This window comes from Tympanuchus pallidicinctus, unplaced genomic scaffold, assembly GCF_026119805.1.
Source record: "Tympanuchus pallidicinctus isolate F22 unplaced genomic scaffold, pur_lepc_1.0 scaffold40, whole genome shotgun sequence".
NCBI lineage: Eukaryota > Metazoa > Chordata > Aves > Galliformes > Phasianidae > Tympanuchus > Tympanuchus pallidicinctus.
Genome location: NW_026294759.1, coordinates 116459 through 129152, shown reverse-complemented (window position 1 = coordinate 129152; position 12694 = coordinate 116459). Strand labels below are relative to the sequence as shown.

At 39.9% G+C, this 12694-nt stretch overlaps 1 protein-coding gene across 5 annotated transcripts in view; it reads right to left on the bottom strand.

Moving 5' to 3' along the window:
* PRMT8 (protein arginine methyltransferase 8) overlaps positions 1 to 12694 on the bottom strand; it is a 47212-nt gene that overhangs the window by 7147 nt on the left and 27371 nt on the right. The window contains exon 9 of one of the 5 annotated variants that reach the window (XM_052701694.1): positions 9068 to 9169. In XM_052701694.1, the coding sequence (XP_052557654.1) occupies positions 9083 to 9169 (87 nt within the window). In that variant the 3' untranslated portion in view covers positions 9068 to 9082. Of the gene's footprint in view, positions 1 to 7724; positions 9170 to 9519; positions 12535 to 12694 lie in introns of those variants that run through there. The other 4 variants (XM_052701695.1, XM_052701697.1, XM_052701698.1 and 1 more) reach the window with 4 other exon arrangements.

Genomic DNA, 12694 nt, shown 5'->3' with positions numbered 1-12694 from the left:
ACCCCTTTAAAATGAACTGATTACTAGACTTCATGACTTTGAGCTACATTTAACCTCTCTACAAGCTTATGTTTCAGCCATTTCAAAAGTAACTGAAAAACTGGATAGAATAGAGAGAAATCAAGGAGAGATGGCCAATGGATGAACTGTCTACTGTGCTTCATTATGATGAAACTGATGAACCCAAAGAGACACCTGATGAGAATCAGGATTATCAAAATAGTCTACTGGAGGGCTGATCAGATTGGTTTCCTGGCATGCTGCATCATCCAATATCTCAGCTATTAAAAGAGGACTCACAATTTGTAGCTCAGAGATGCAGCACTAAGCCACAAAACTCAAAGCAGTTCCCCTGTGATAATGAGTGCACTTTCTGTTTGTTTCCTTGCTCTCGGTCATTGCAAGTGCAAATAACTGCACAACATACTATGCAATTATGGTCAAGGTCATTTGAATCTTAACTATCAGAGTTCATCAGCTGTCACAGGAACTCTGTTTCTATTGTCAGTCTGTTACACAACAGTTACTCACCCCCCTTGAAATAAATAAAAGCCACTAATACAGTGTCTCAGTAACAGGATTTCTTTACACAGAGTAACTTATTTGTATTAAATCACTTCTGTTAGCAGAGGAAGACAGGTGAATTTTAAGAGTTTAACTTTTCACATCTATGCCCCAAGTAAGGTGTGCTATAAAGAAATTGAATCAAGATAATCAAATAACAATTAATTAATTAGTGGAAATTTCTTTAATATTTGTTTCTCATTAATAGGATTCTTAGGCCTGAACAGTGCAGAACAATGGCTAAAGTGTTTTGTTTTTTTTTGTCTTAGTTACAGAAAAAATTGATGTGTGCGCACAAGCACAGTATATTTAGACTTCTATGGGGCATAGTTGATCAAGAAAATAGATCAATACAAAGTTTTGAAGTTGGGCTTGTTCAGTCTGGAGAAAAGAAGGCTGTGAGGTGACCTAATCACAGCCTTTCAGTACCTGAAGGGAGCCTATAAACAGGAGGGGAGCCAACTCTTTACAAAGATGGGTAACAGCAGGACAAGGGGAAATGGTTTTAAGTTGAAGGAGGGGAGATTTAGGCTGGATGTCTTTAGGGGGAAGTTCTTTACAGAGAAAGTGGTGAGGTGCTGGAAAGAGGTGAGGCTGCCCAGAGAGGTTGTTGATGCCCTGTCCCTGTTCAAGGCCAGATTGGATGTGCCCTGGGCAGCCTGGCCTAGTATTAAATGGAGAGGTTGGCGGCCCTGCCTGTGGCACGGGGGATTGGAGATTCACAATCCTTGAGGTCCCTTCCAACCCAGGCCATTCTGCGATAGCAGAGCAGCAAGATCTTAGGCTACAGCAAGTGAGAATCTGCTTAGATGTGATATCAGAAGGCACAGAAATAAGAGAAATTACTTAACTTCAAAAGGCCTATAAGGTCCTCAGGTGCATACAGATCTCCAGATAAAATTTTCTCACCTACACTGCCAACCCTTAAATGATGTCTGTAAAGGAGTGGATCTTGGCTTCACCCCTTCCAGTCACTCAGATGCATTGCTTGCACGTGAGCTCTCCTGAGCTGGCCCTGCCTTCCTATCGGATGTTCAATCGCTGGTTCAAGCTGTGACTTAGCATTTCTACTACAGTCATCACTACTAATATCCATCACATGGTTTTAAATTATCTGCTAGCAGATATCTAAGGAAAATGCTAAATCGGAAATGCGTGTGGAAGATACTGTACAAAGACTCTTTTGTCTCAAAGTCTGCCTGAGTTTCTGCAAGCCTTCCTACTGGATAGACCTCACTTCAACCAACCATATGGTTGCCAGGGACAATGAATATAAGAGGAGAATCCCAGCTCACATTACATTCTAGGCTACTCCTGAGATGAGACAGGATGATCCTAAGGTGAGGGGCCCTGAATTCCCAGATGTAGGTAGGTGTAGTATCGAATGTGCAAAAAAAACCATTACCATTTCTCTGGAGAAACCAGAGAAAGACCGGACAGTTTATAAGGACTTTGCAAACAAAAGACTCATGCCTTTTTCATCTTTTCCCGCCTTGATTAGAACATCCCATCACTGACCAAGAGAGAAGATGCGACCCCCCCCATCTCTACTGCTTACTGGGAGAATCATGGAACACTGTGAAACTGCAGTGGTGTTATATCTCTGCTTTTCTATAATGAACCCTTGCTTTTTCTATCTTCTTACTATTTTTACTTAATTTTTACTATTGCATTCTTCAACTCCCCCCCCCTCCAGGCCTAACTAATGATGAATGTATAATAAATGTCAGATGTTGGGCAACATCTGAATCCAAAAACATCTTAATCTCACTCTGGGTGTATATACATATATCAGAAATCATCTCTCCTCTGCTAATTGGAGCAAGACAGCATGGTATATTGCATCCAATTTTAAGAAGAGTAGAAAGGGTGACCCAGGGAACTACCAAGGTATTAGTCTCACCTCAGTGCCAGGAAAGATCATGGAGCAGATTCTCTTAGAAGCTATGCTAAGGCACACGGAAGGCGAAATGGGATAACCAGCATGGTTGGCTTCACCAAGGGCAGGTTCTGCCTGACCAACCTAGTGGCTTTTTATGATGGCATAACTGTGTCAGTGGACATGGGAAAAGCCAATGATGTCACCTGTGTGGACTTTAGTAAGACATTTGACATGGACCGTCATAGCATCCTTCTCTCCAAATTGGATGGATATTGGCTGGATATGGATTTAATGGGTAGGTTGAAAGGTTGAACTGGTTGCAAGATTGTTCCTGGAGAGCGGTGGTTCAATGTCTGGATGGAGATTAATGACCCTCATGAGTCAGAACTGGAACCAGTGATCTTTGACATCTTCATCAGTGACACTGACAGTGGGTTCGAGTGCACCCTCAGTGGATTTGTGGATGACACCAAGCTGTGTGGTATGGCCAATATACCTGAGGGACCTTTTGCCATTCAGAGAGACCTAAACAGGCTTGAGTAGCGGGCCCAGGATAACGTTATGAGATTCAGCAAATCCAAGTGCAAAGTCTTGCACTTGAATTGTGTCATTGCCCATTATCAAAGCATGGAGACAAAAGGATAGAGAACAACCCTGCCAAAAAGGACTTGGGTATACTGGTGAATGGATGGAAGGTGGACATGAGCCATTGATGTAGCCCAGAAAGTCAACTGTTGCCTAGGCTGCATCAAAAGAAGCATGGCCAGCAGGTCAAGGGAGGTGATCCTACCCCTCTTCTCTACACTGCTGAGACCACATCTGAAGTCCTCAGTACAGTAGAGACATCAATCTGGTAGAGCACATCCAGAGGAGGGCTACAGAAATGATCCAAGGATCTCCTACAAGGACAGCCTGAAAGAGCTGGTGCTGTTCAGCCTGGAGAAGGCTCCAAGGAGATTTAATAGTCATCTTTCAATCCCTAAAGGGCCATAAGAAAGAAAGAGACAGACTCTTCATCAGAGTCTGCTGTGATAAGACAAGGGGAAATGGTTTCAAACTAAAGAAGGTGAGATTTAGATTCAATGTAAGACAGATGTTTTTTTACAATAGAAGTGCTTGGGCACTGGAACAGTTTGTCCAGAGAGGTCATACATTCCCCATACTTGGAGACATTCAAGGTCAGGCTGGACCAGGCTCTGAGCAACCTGATCTGACTGTAAATATCCCTGTTCATTGCCGAGGAGTTGGACTAGATGAACTTTCAGGGTTCTTTCCAGCTCTGAGGATTCTATGATTTTATGGTTGTGTTACACTCTATGGAAAGTTTTAATGTAGGATCACAGAATCACAGAATTTCAGGGATCGGAAGGGACCTCATGAGAGGTTGAGACCAACCTCCCTGCTAAAGCAGGTACCCTACAAGAGGTTGCAGAGGTAGGTGTCCAGACAGGTCTTGAATATCTCCATATTGAGATTCCACAACTCCTTTGGACAAACTGTTCCAGTGCTCTATCACCCTTACTGTAAAGAAGTTCTACTGCATGTTGGTATGGAACTTCCTATGTACAAGTCTTAGGCCATTACTCCTTCTCCTATCACAACACACCACCGAGAAGACCCCAGTCTCATTTATTTGCCTCCCACCTCCCTTTAAATACTTATCATTCAGATCCCCTCTCAGTCTTCTTTTCCCCAGACTGAACAGACCCAGGTTCCCCAGGCTGAACAAACCCAGGCCTTTCCTCATATGGGAGATTGCTCCAGGACATTTACCATCTTTGTGGTCCTTCACAGGATCCCCTCTAGGAGATCTCTATCTTTTCTTGGAATGGGGAACCCAGAACTGGACACCGTAGCCCAATGCTACCTCTTCAAGACTGAGGAGATAGTTCACAGAGAATCACTGTGAGCTTGGAAAAATGTTGGACTAGGCACCAATACACAGCTGACATCTCTGGATGATGTTTTTTTGATTCAAATGTCATACAGCATCCGGGGGGACTTGTCACAGCTTTGAAGATGCCAGTTTCTTCATGCAGGCCATACAGTCCTTCTGTAATGGATGATTCAGATAATATAAGAATGATCTTTTTTATTACTGCTGTTGGAAGCCAAGGACTTACTTCTGTAGTAAACACTCCTACGATGAATCTAGGTAAGGGTCACAGCATTCAGTTCATCACTGTGAGCAGAACTTCTGCTGAGGGAGATTGGCAGCCCTCTGGGTATTCTTCCAGTTGATGTTGACTTGCTCCATAGTCCTGCAGTTCCTTAGAGAGCAGGGGAGCTACTTTTTGGTGCAACTTTATTCTCACCTGTCAGGTTCTCAGTGGAAAAGTTCAGTGTTTTCTTATCTGGCATTGTTCAGGTCACATATATTGCCCCCTGTAAAGCGTACAGAGAACTTTGCCATTTGTTGGTTCAGCTAAGACCTATAATCCAAGTGGCTAGATATTTTCTAGACTTTTCTTCCTGACCATATTCCAAATGGTGTGAAAACACCCTGCAATACATGCCCCATATAAAAACTGAAATGACAGGATACATTAGTTCATTCATTCCAATAAACTGGACTAGAGACCTCTAAGGATCTGTTACAACCAAGATAGTTGTGGTGCAGATGAAAAAAAAAAAACCAACAGATAACCATTTCTTGCATGGTTTCAGTCACACAAAACATTTTGCATGTCTTTGCGTACCGACACTGAAGCCTAACAGTTGGTCTCACACCAACTACAACCCCCCATAATATAACTCTGAAATAAATTATGAAAGCACTCCATGGCGCAAGAAGATGTTATGCTTTATTGTCTCAGCTATACTTAATAGTGGGTGGTGCTGAATCAGCTTATCAGATGAGTATTTTCACAAGTCCTTTCCTCAGAAATCTTTAGGTATTTACTGGTAAAGGATACCACACATCTTTTGAATTCTGTTGCTCATGTCCTCCCATATTCTCACTTTATTGCTTAAAAATTGCTGTAATCATGTGTGTTATTGTCTAACTGGAATAGAAATGCTTTCCTTCACATACTGCTGTTACAGCTTCACACAACACTTGTTGGCCTCCTTGAGAGAAGTTAGAAGATCTGACTTCCTCCCACTTGACTGTGCTCTTTGTAGCATGATGTATTAACATCTGAGATGAAGTCTCAAAGACGCTGAAAAGAAATGTTTGAAAAGGACTAAGGACCTCACTTTTCAAATTGGAACTGGTCTGTGAATGTGTCCTGGTTTCATCTACTATAGATTCAATTTTCTCCATGGTGGCTGATACGATTTTGATGTTGAGTTTAGGATAAAAGAAATGTTGATAACACAGTGATGTTTTAGTTGTTGTTGAGCAGTGTTCACAGTGTTCACAAGGACTTTCTTTCTTCTCATACTGCACTGCCAGCAAAGACACAGGGGTGCTCAAGAATCTGGGAAGGGACAGAACCGTGAAAGCTGACCCAAACTACTTAAAGAGATATTCCATACCACCTAAATATTCCTCAAAAAATGCATACACATACCACAACACAGTAAGAAAACACAAAATTATCTTTAATTAGTCTTGAAGTTACATTTTTTGCAAAACCCTTATATATATTTAGCCAATATGTATACACCTAGCTTCTGGGGGACAAAAAGAGGGTGAGAAGGGAAGGGGAGATGAGAATGCAGTTAGGTGATGTAACTCATATAGAAAGGCTAGGGTGCGGTCACATAAAGGTAAGAGGGGAGCTGCCATGAGTGGTGTAAAGTGAGAACTAACTGTATCTTCCTCTATCTAATTCTTCTCAGAGATGCATAGTAAAAGAACAAAGCAGTAGTACCAAGCTATATGGGAACTGTTGAATCATGACCTGAACCTCTGATTGATCAGGAAGAGAATTCACCTGTGCTGCTGGAAGGGGTGGAGCCTGGCTCCACCTGTCCTAGACTCATTTAAGAGCTGACTACCATAGGGAAAGGATCTCTTCTGGAGATCCCTTCTCTGCAGTTTTGCAGGGAGCCCAGGGTGTAGGTAAGCATTCTATCTATTCTCCTTTAGTTATTATAACAGAGCAGTATTTTGCCTAACGCTCTCGTTTATTTCATGATTATAGCATCTTTGCATTCATTGATTATACATAAGCTGTAACAAGAGAAATTCTGGTTGAATGTAGGAAAAAATAATAATAATAATAATGAATCTGTCGGTGCCTGTAGAGGCTATGAAACCTTTGCTCTTGGAAATGTTCAGGACTTGTCTGAACAAAGCTCTGAGAAACATAATCTAGCTTGAAGTTAGCCTTAACCCCTAGCACAGCAAGGATTTTCAGAAGGCTTTTCCATCACTAATTAGTCTATGTAATTAGTCCTATAGCAAAATAACCCCACCTCATCTGTTTACCAAATCCACTATCCTTTCTGTTTGGATATTTCTCTCAGTGTGCCCCCTCCCTCTCTCTCTTTGAGTTGTGGGAAACATGGGCCGGCTGTAAAGGAAGGCAAGACAAAAGAATGTAGCAAGCAGGATGTGCAGTAAATAAGGATTAACCATTGCATAGTGAATAAAGAGAGGACAAGATAAGGGTTAACCACTGCATAAGAATGCAGGTAAGCAGGATGTGAGGCCAGATAAGAAAAGAACATCTTGAAACTCTATTGTAAACTTGAAGAGAACATCACACAAGGAACAGGTCTGATGGGATTATTTCGGTTGAAGACAATGAGCCTTCATCCCATGACCACCAGAAGAAGACCCCCACTGCCCACGGCGCACGTGCAGGAGGGAGGGACCGTATGCTGGTGGGTTCTCGGAAATGTAATGAATTGTAATGAATTCCGAGAAAAACACTGATTATGTATTAGTTCAGCCTATATCTGTACCAAGTTTTTGTCCTATGGTGTGCAAGTTTGGAGGAGCTATCCCCCTTGCACCCAGCTTGGTGCCAAATGCCATAAAACATAAACGTAAACATAACATAAAACATACCTGCTTTATAACCTAACTCTGGGTTATAGAGTTCGATTCCGTAAATCAATCCGTGTCCGTGATCTCCCTCTTGCTGCATGTCCGTGATCTCTCTCTCTCTCTCTCTCTCTCTCTCTCTCTCTCTCTCTCTCTCTCTCTCTCTCTCTCTCTCTCTCTCTCTCTCTCTCTCTCTCTCTCTCTCTCTCTCTCTCTCTCTCTCTCTCTCTCTCTCTCTCTCTCTCTCTCTCTCTCTCTCTCCCCCCCCCCTCCCTCCCCCTTTGCATCCCTTTCTCTTTCTCTCCGTCTGCGTGTCCCCCCCTCTGCATCCCTCTTTCTGTGCGTCCCTTCCTTTCTCTCTCTATCTCTCCTTTCCTCTCACCCACCTTCTCATATGTAGCAGGAATCATTGTTGCTAAAACATTCTTCTCTTTGTCAGCTGACTCCAGTTGAACAAGTGAGCAGGCAGATTCTAATAAGCAGCAAGTCATTCTTTTGCCTTCTTGCTCTACCACTTGCTCTACTGTGTCCTGGGATATCGTTAATTTTCTTCCTAACTTTAATAACATCTGGCAAGAGCTAGTTGGTACTGGGAGTGATAAATGCTTGCGAGTTATAGTATACTGTTCTGTAAAGAACTTAAGGACCGTAGAACGGTGTTCTTAACATTTGTGAGGACTGCCTCCCTAATTCTATAGGCGCTGCCCATACAAATTGTACTCAGTGCATTTTTGAGGCATACCTTGGATCTAGCTTCTTTGGATGCTCCTTTGTTCTTGAAGTGACAGGACAATCCCTGATGAGTTTTAATAAACTTTCTTGAAGATCACAGTCAAGGCAGAAGTGACTTTCTTTCTCATTTTGCCAGTGCTGTATTTATTACTCATCAGGGATGTGTTACTATTATATTTAAATTTATTTTATGCTTTGAGCTCAGCTCTTGATCTTCTTTTCCTATTGGTGGAAAGTAAACTAAAAGCTTTAAAGATGTGTCTGTTTCAGAGGTCAAGTTGTTTTGTCATTAGTATTTTAATGTACAGCTTTGAAATTGAGTGACTTGGATTAAATCCTGATGCGTGTGACTGACTTTCTTATTCAAATCTTAATAAGGTTAGGCTCAGACCTTGTGTTAGTTACTTGTAATTAGTTCTTTACTTGCTGAATTGCTGAAGAAAGCCTATCAGCTAATCGCATGTAGCTGTCAATCTTGCATTTGTTTCACTAATGACAAGATAACAGACACTATGTATGCTGAACTCATTGGTGGTTTCAGAATCTTAGTGGTTTGAGACATGCGTATGGAACTCAGAAGCCTAATTTTGTCTTTTGATCACTGTGATTTGAAGATAGCCAGCTCTGTAGCATGTTCTCTAAGCTCATGTGATGGAGAAGCATGTGCTATGCTTTCAGTGTGATGTGAAAGAGTAGTACAAGGATAGTTTTCCAGAGACAAATATGACTTATTTTGCCATCCTCTCTGAATAAACTAGTCACCAGTGCATGGCTTGAAGTTCTATCAAGGAGTAAGACAGATAAACAAAGCCGGAGTTTTTCCTCTCTAAGTTATAATCACCTGAGTGATTTGCAGAAAAGGAGAAGATAAAAACAAACACTGTTTTAAATTTGAGAGTCTCTTTAGAAGTGGAAAGGACAGAGGAAAAAAATCTGGTAGAATTCCTTACCTTGAAGTCCTAGATTCATGAAGTCATGAACTTGACAGAAAGGTATTTCTTGAAGATTTTATGTTCCAAGCCCTCACTCAAAGTGTTGTTACGAGCTGATTCCTTGAAAATGACAGCAGTATTTGACAGGAAAAAAAAAAAAGCCAGTAATTTGGTGAGGAAAGTAGTTTACCCTCATTCCGGGAATATGAAATGAAGTGCTTTAAAAGAACTGCAAGGAACTGCACTGCAAACTGCATTTTTCTGCTAAATTATAGTTTAATTTCATTCTCCATAGATACCATGTGGTACAATCCCTAGACCGTAATTCTTAGATATTACATTTAAATGGAGGTACTGTACCGTTTTCATGAAGGGAAAAGCAATAGAAATATATTCTGGAAAGTAAGAAGCTGACAAACTTATACTGGCAAAATAAGAACCTACAAAAAACTTACTGTTGAGCAACACTGTTTGCTTGTATATTCACGTAAGCTTTATTTATAGGTGATTAAAAAGATTTTTCAGGCAAAAAATAGTCTCATCCAATATATGATGGAACATGATGCAGTGCACTGCACTAGAGACTAGAAGATGCATATTTAGAACTGATGATTCACTTTTTGACAAATTACTTGTGATTCCATGGTCAGCTTTCATACAGTAACAACACATGTGAATAACTACAGTCAATATTTACCTATAAGCATAAGATTTTGTAAGAAAAACAAGGAGTGTAAGAGGATGGGGAAGCTACAGACATCTTAGTAATATTGGAAGCAATATATATTTATTTAAGACATTAACTCATTCCAGCATACCATTGCACCCCTTGAGAATAGTATTTGCAATTTAAAACTTATCTGAAACATTAATGAAAGAAAAACTCTAGTTTTTAAAATGATTCTGTATTTAGAATCTTGCGGAGAACTCAAATGGGCAAAAACTACATGGCCACAAAACATGAATTACCCACCATTTCAGAGACTTTGCATTCATCACATTTAAGTACTACGTGCCTGATTTCAGAAGGTCTCATGCAAAATCCACCTATAGGAACTCACTGCAGGATATTTGCAAGCTGATGTTCTTTAAAGCTCTAACAAACATCCAGTTATGAAAGTGAATTTTAGAATTCATGGTCCAGTTTCCAGATGATATTCTAAGAGATGCTTGCTGATCCTTTATAAACTCTCAGCTCTTACCTGCATTGTGCTCAGAGTATTTCCCAAAGCTATAATTTAGGCAGTTAATTAGAGCTGAAAAGTAGCGCTGTCTAGAGTAGTGATATCATCTTTCCATAACTGCATAATTAAAATTAAGTAATCACAAAATGAGTTCCTATTACGAATAAACATTTTTCTCATGTACAATATATATCATATTATAATATACTATTTTATACTATATTATATAGTATTTATATTGAACGTAAGTCCAGCTATAATGTCTTTTAGTGGTCTTCTATATTGAAGAAACTGCCCTAATCAACTTGTAACATGCAAAGCTTGGAAGAACCAGAAATTCATTATAAATAGTACAATTTTATGTGCTTCTTCTGGCATCCTAAAGTCAAACAGAACACTCAATTCTGTTCTTTGTTTTCCCCGTATATTTGACAAGAGCTGTAGTTCCGTATGTTGTACATTCACAGTGGGATCCCAACCTTCTATACCATCTGTAGGAGGGATCATGTTACCACTTTCCACTGGAGTAAACATTCTAATATTTAATATGGTAATCGTGCAAGCATTTGCTCCTAGCTTGAAGTTCAGCAGTTCAAGATTTCACAGAATTTGTTTCATCTCTCTGAAAGGTTTCTTGCTAGCGCATTTTGTAGTCATTAGATACTGATGCTTCACATAGCTGTCCTTTAAAATCCAAGTCAACGGTGAAATCCAGGTCGCGCTGTAGAAGATGTAAATGTAAGCAAGACCATAAATCCAGTGTTTGAATTCAGTTATTGTTCAGTTTGAAAAGACCCGCAATCTTAAGAGTTACATGCCGTGGTTTCTGAGTTCTTTTGTTTTGAAATGTTGCTAGCATTGAAAAAGCAGGATGTAAGAAGTATAATGTCACCATGTAATCTTTGTCTAAGGTATATTGTATTCTTCTCAAGACTGCTTTACTGTCCTGGTTACAATTAGAAGGTTTCTGAAATACTGTGCTGTTGTAACTATTCTATAATTTTTAAAAGCATATCTCATTGAGTAAAGGGTCTTCAATCGAACAGCTATTCCAGAACAGATTAGGTAAACTTACCAAACTTACCATTGTAGACCAGTCCTTAGTCTTTTTTTTTTTTTTTTTTTTTTTTTTTGGAAAGAGGCACAACACAGTCTCTCAAAATGATGAAGGTGTCCTACAGGCTTTTGGAAGACTTCATATTTCAGAAGGTCCAAGTGCTAAGAAACAATTTTTAATCTAAGAATACTAAGATAGTCTGTCTTATGATAACTATTAAGAAGATTTTCATTTTACCACCTGCAATAGGTGTTGTGAGAACAAATTTGATTTTTGTTTTTTTCCTTGAGAAAAGGGCAATGGACTGACACATTCAAGGCAAAAGAAAATGTTTCCATGCCACCTGAAGACAACATTAAAGCGGGAATCACACTGTCCGCCTGTATTCTCACAGCAAAGAGTAAGTTTCAGAAGTGAAAGTGATTGTTTTAATGCTAGGCTTAATTCATGTTTAATTCTTCCTATGCATCAACACTTTCATGAAAATTGTATACAATTTAGTTTTGGTAGAAAAAAATAGGGCAAGTCATGCAATAAAAGAAAGCAATGGAATGTTAAGATTCACTGCAGTCAATGAATACAATGTTCCAACAATTACAATGACAGCTTGAATGGATTATTATCACACTATATTAATGGCAGTATGCGACAATTGCAGTAATAAAAACCAAGGAGATTACATTAAAGGGTTTTGGCAGAAAATGGTACCACAGTTTCTCATGGAAGCAATACTTCTCATATCTTGCTTTTCTGTACTGGTAGTGGTTGTCCATCAGACTCTGTCCCATAGTCTCCTCATAAGCTAAAAGAGGCCCTAACTCAAGACATCAGCCCATAGCAGACAAACTGAGGAAGTTCTTGGTCATCATAGAGTGATATCTATCATGTTTTGGCTTTGGTCTTGAACAAAACATCAGTATTTTCTATAGACAGCCACAGTTTTGAAATAACCATAGTGAGTTTGAGTAGTGAGTTCATACAGAAGCAACTGGAATCTGTTACTTAATTTCCTGAAAGGTGAATTCTTGGGTGCTGAGTGGAAAATGTGGCTCTAATTATAGGATTTCCTCAATCATTCTGTACTGGTAGGGGGCTCTTATTTCTGATTTTAGTGACAGTATGAAGAAACCCTTGCCTGCTTTTTTTCACAACCTATGATTCTAATTGTTTCAGAGGGCAGCGGACCTGGTGATGTAGCTGGACGATTTCTTCCTTCTCTTGCTAGCTGGTTTGCAAGCTGTCTTCTGTAATGTAAGCACTATGTTATCATTGCTGTCACCAGTTTTGGTGAAGCTATGAATACAGCTTTTACTAAAATACACAAATTTAGTGTTTTTAGCGTACTCGGTGTTTTACTCATACACAATTTAATTACTGCTGATTATTATTTGTCATCAGTAGCGT